The sequence below is a fragment of a genome, unplaced genomic scaffold (assembly GCF_019419815.1).
Source record: "Pyrus x bretschneideri cultivar Hongxiangsu unplaced genomic scaffold, Pyrus_bretschneideri_v1 Contig76, whole genome shotgun sequence".
NCBI classification, from domain to species: Eukaryota; Viridiplantae; Streptophyta; class Magnoliopsida; order Rosales; family Rosaceae; genus Pyrus; species Pyrus x bretschneideri.
This window is the reverse complement of record NW_025999816.1, coordinates 1022888-1025096: the sequence shown is the minus strand read 5'-3', so window position 1 is coordinate 1025096 and position 2209 is coordinate 1022888. Positions and strand designations below refer to the sequence as shown.

Below are 2209 nucleotides of genomic sequence, written 5' to 3'. Positions count from 1 at the left end.
CAGTATGTATGTCCAGCCTGGTGATTCTTTTGTCAAAATAAAAGCTCCACAGCACGTAACAAGAAAGCTTTCGTATCAGGAACTCAATATAAGAAAGAATATGACAAGTAGAAATAGTCACATTGAAGATTGAACGCTAAGAAATCGAAATCAAACTGAACTGAATATGTCGAAAAAGAAAAGCAAAATTGAAAACAAAGACAAAAGGAAGGAACCAGAAGATAGAGTAAAAACGAGGTTAGACAACCAAAAGAAAAATCAGCTTGTTATGGAAACAGAAATATGCACTATTCACCAGTGATTATACTATGCAAGGAAAGCCTAAAACGAAAAGAACATAACTTCTATATACATCAAAAATAATATTTCTACCGAACCAGTGAGGTCTTCCACCTCCTCGCCAAGCCATCATATTTCTCCCTTGCACCTCTCCCATCCTTATAGTAGGCACTCTTCAAGCTCGCCATAGTCGATTCATATATGTTGATCCTTCTATCAAGCATATCATCAGCATTCCTCTTCAACTCCGACAACCTATCTAATTTACAAAGGCCCAAAAGCAAAGCATTGGCAGCGGGGTCAAGAGGCTCGACGTTGCTTTCAAGCATAGAGTTCCAAAGCTCAACCCCCATTTCGGGGTCGTCCCCATCAAAAAACATGGTGATGGCCGCAGCAAAATTAGCATGCGTCGGAAGCCACTCATTCTTCACCATCTCCACAAAAAACTTACTGGCCTCACGAACCTTGTTGTTCTTAATCAAACACTTAAAGATCGCATTGTAAGTGAAAGAATCCGGAAAAGCACCATGAAAAACCATCTGATCAAGGAGCCTAAACGCGTCATCGATCTCATTGCAATCACACAACAATCCAATCAATGCATTGTACATTGACAAATTAGGCATTAATCCATTACCAACCATACCATCCCAAATCGAAATCGCATTCGTTGAATCCTTTCGCTTAACTAGAGTATCAAGAGCGTTGGAAAAGAATCTCAAACCTGGCAAGCAGCCATTCTTCTTCATCACTCTCAAGAATTTGACAGCCTCCTCCGATTGTCCCCCATTCACCAGCGTCGCCAAAAACGCGTCGTAAGCCGCCACGTTCTCCGGTCCCCACCCAACCTTCACCACCATCTCCCCAAACGTAGTCTTCGCCCTCGCCACCTCCCCTATCTTCTCCAGTCCTTCAAGCAAAATGGCAAACGAATCGCCATCCGGACCGAATTCGGGCTTCGATTGCATGGTCTCGAGGAAGTCCAGAGCCCTCTCAACGCCTCCGTCTGCGCGGCACATTGCGCTGAGGAGAGTATTGGCGGCGACAACGTCTTGTGGGATGTCGTATTTGTCCATGACTTGAAAGGTCATGACGGCGTCGTTGAACTTCCCGGCAGCGCAGTAATTGGAGAAGGCGGCGGCGAAGGCGGGCAAGGAGAGGGTTTTTTCTTGTCGCATCGAGCGGATGGCGTCCCACATGGACTCGAAAAGCCGGTTGCGGCCGAGGACGTCGACCATCAGGTTCCAGGCCTGAGCCGAGTGCTTGTGGGCCAACCCGGCCCATTGGAAGAACTTTACGGCGGAGAAGGGGTAGTCGTAGGAGAGTTTGAGGACTTGTATGACGACTTCGGCACTGGGGATGATTCCGGTGGAGGCGAGGGCGGCGCCGATTTGCTGGGGTGAGGTCCGGATTAGGATGTCGAGGAAGACCTTGACGGCTGATGAGATGGATTCCGGTGAGATGGGGATTTGCGAAGAAGGGGGAGGGCGAATTGGGTGCGGTGGTGATATTTCGTTCTCCGCCATGCCCTCCTCCATGTTAACCTTGAAGATGAAGTTGTACGAGGACCTCTTTTCACTTTTTCCATGTTGATAACTTATTCTAATTCGGTAACTTAGCCGAAACATTAACCCTAAATATTTTGGGAATTGTCAAACTTTTTATAATTAGAAAAAAGAACGTAGAATGAAATTTTTAAAGTACTAATAACAATTCTTAATATTTTAAAAGCTTTTATTTACAATTACATTTTTACCATATTGGTATAACTTCTAAGAGCACTTACAGTGTCACTAGGTTCCCCTGGGCTAAGGCAACAAATCCCCTAAAATGAATAGTAATTGCCTTTAGTGAACAGTAATTGCCTAAGTATATATCCATCCTTAACTGAATAGTCAAAATAATTTGTAATAAAATATTAGTATTTTTT

The 2209-nt window shown here is 44.4% G+C and overlaps 1 protein-coding gene across 1 annotated transcript; it reads right to left on the bottom strand.

The window, feature by feature from the left end:
• Positions 1-238: 238 nt before the first annotated feature.
• Positions 239-1888, bottom strand: LOC103955539 (pentatricopeptide repeat-containing protein At1g77360, mitochondrial-like). Its single transcript, XM_018649507.2, has one exon. It carries the CDS (start codon positions 1815-1817, stop codon positions 369-371), a length of 1449 nt encoding a protein of 482 aa, XP_018505023.2. The 5' UTR covers positions 1818-1888; the 3' UTR covers positions 239-368.
• Positions 1889-2209: the final 321 nt, after the last annotated feature.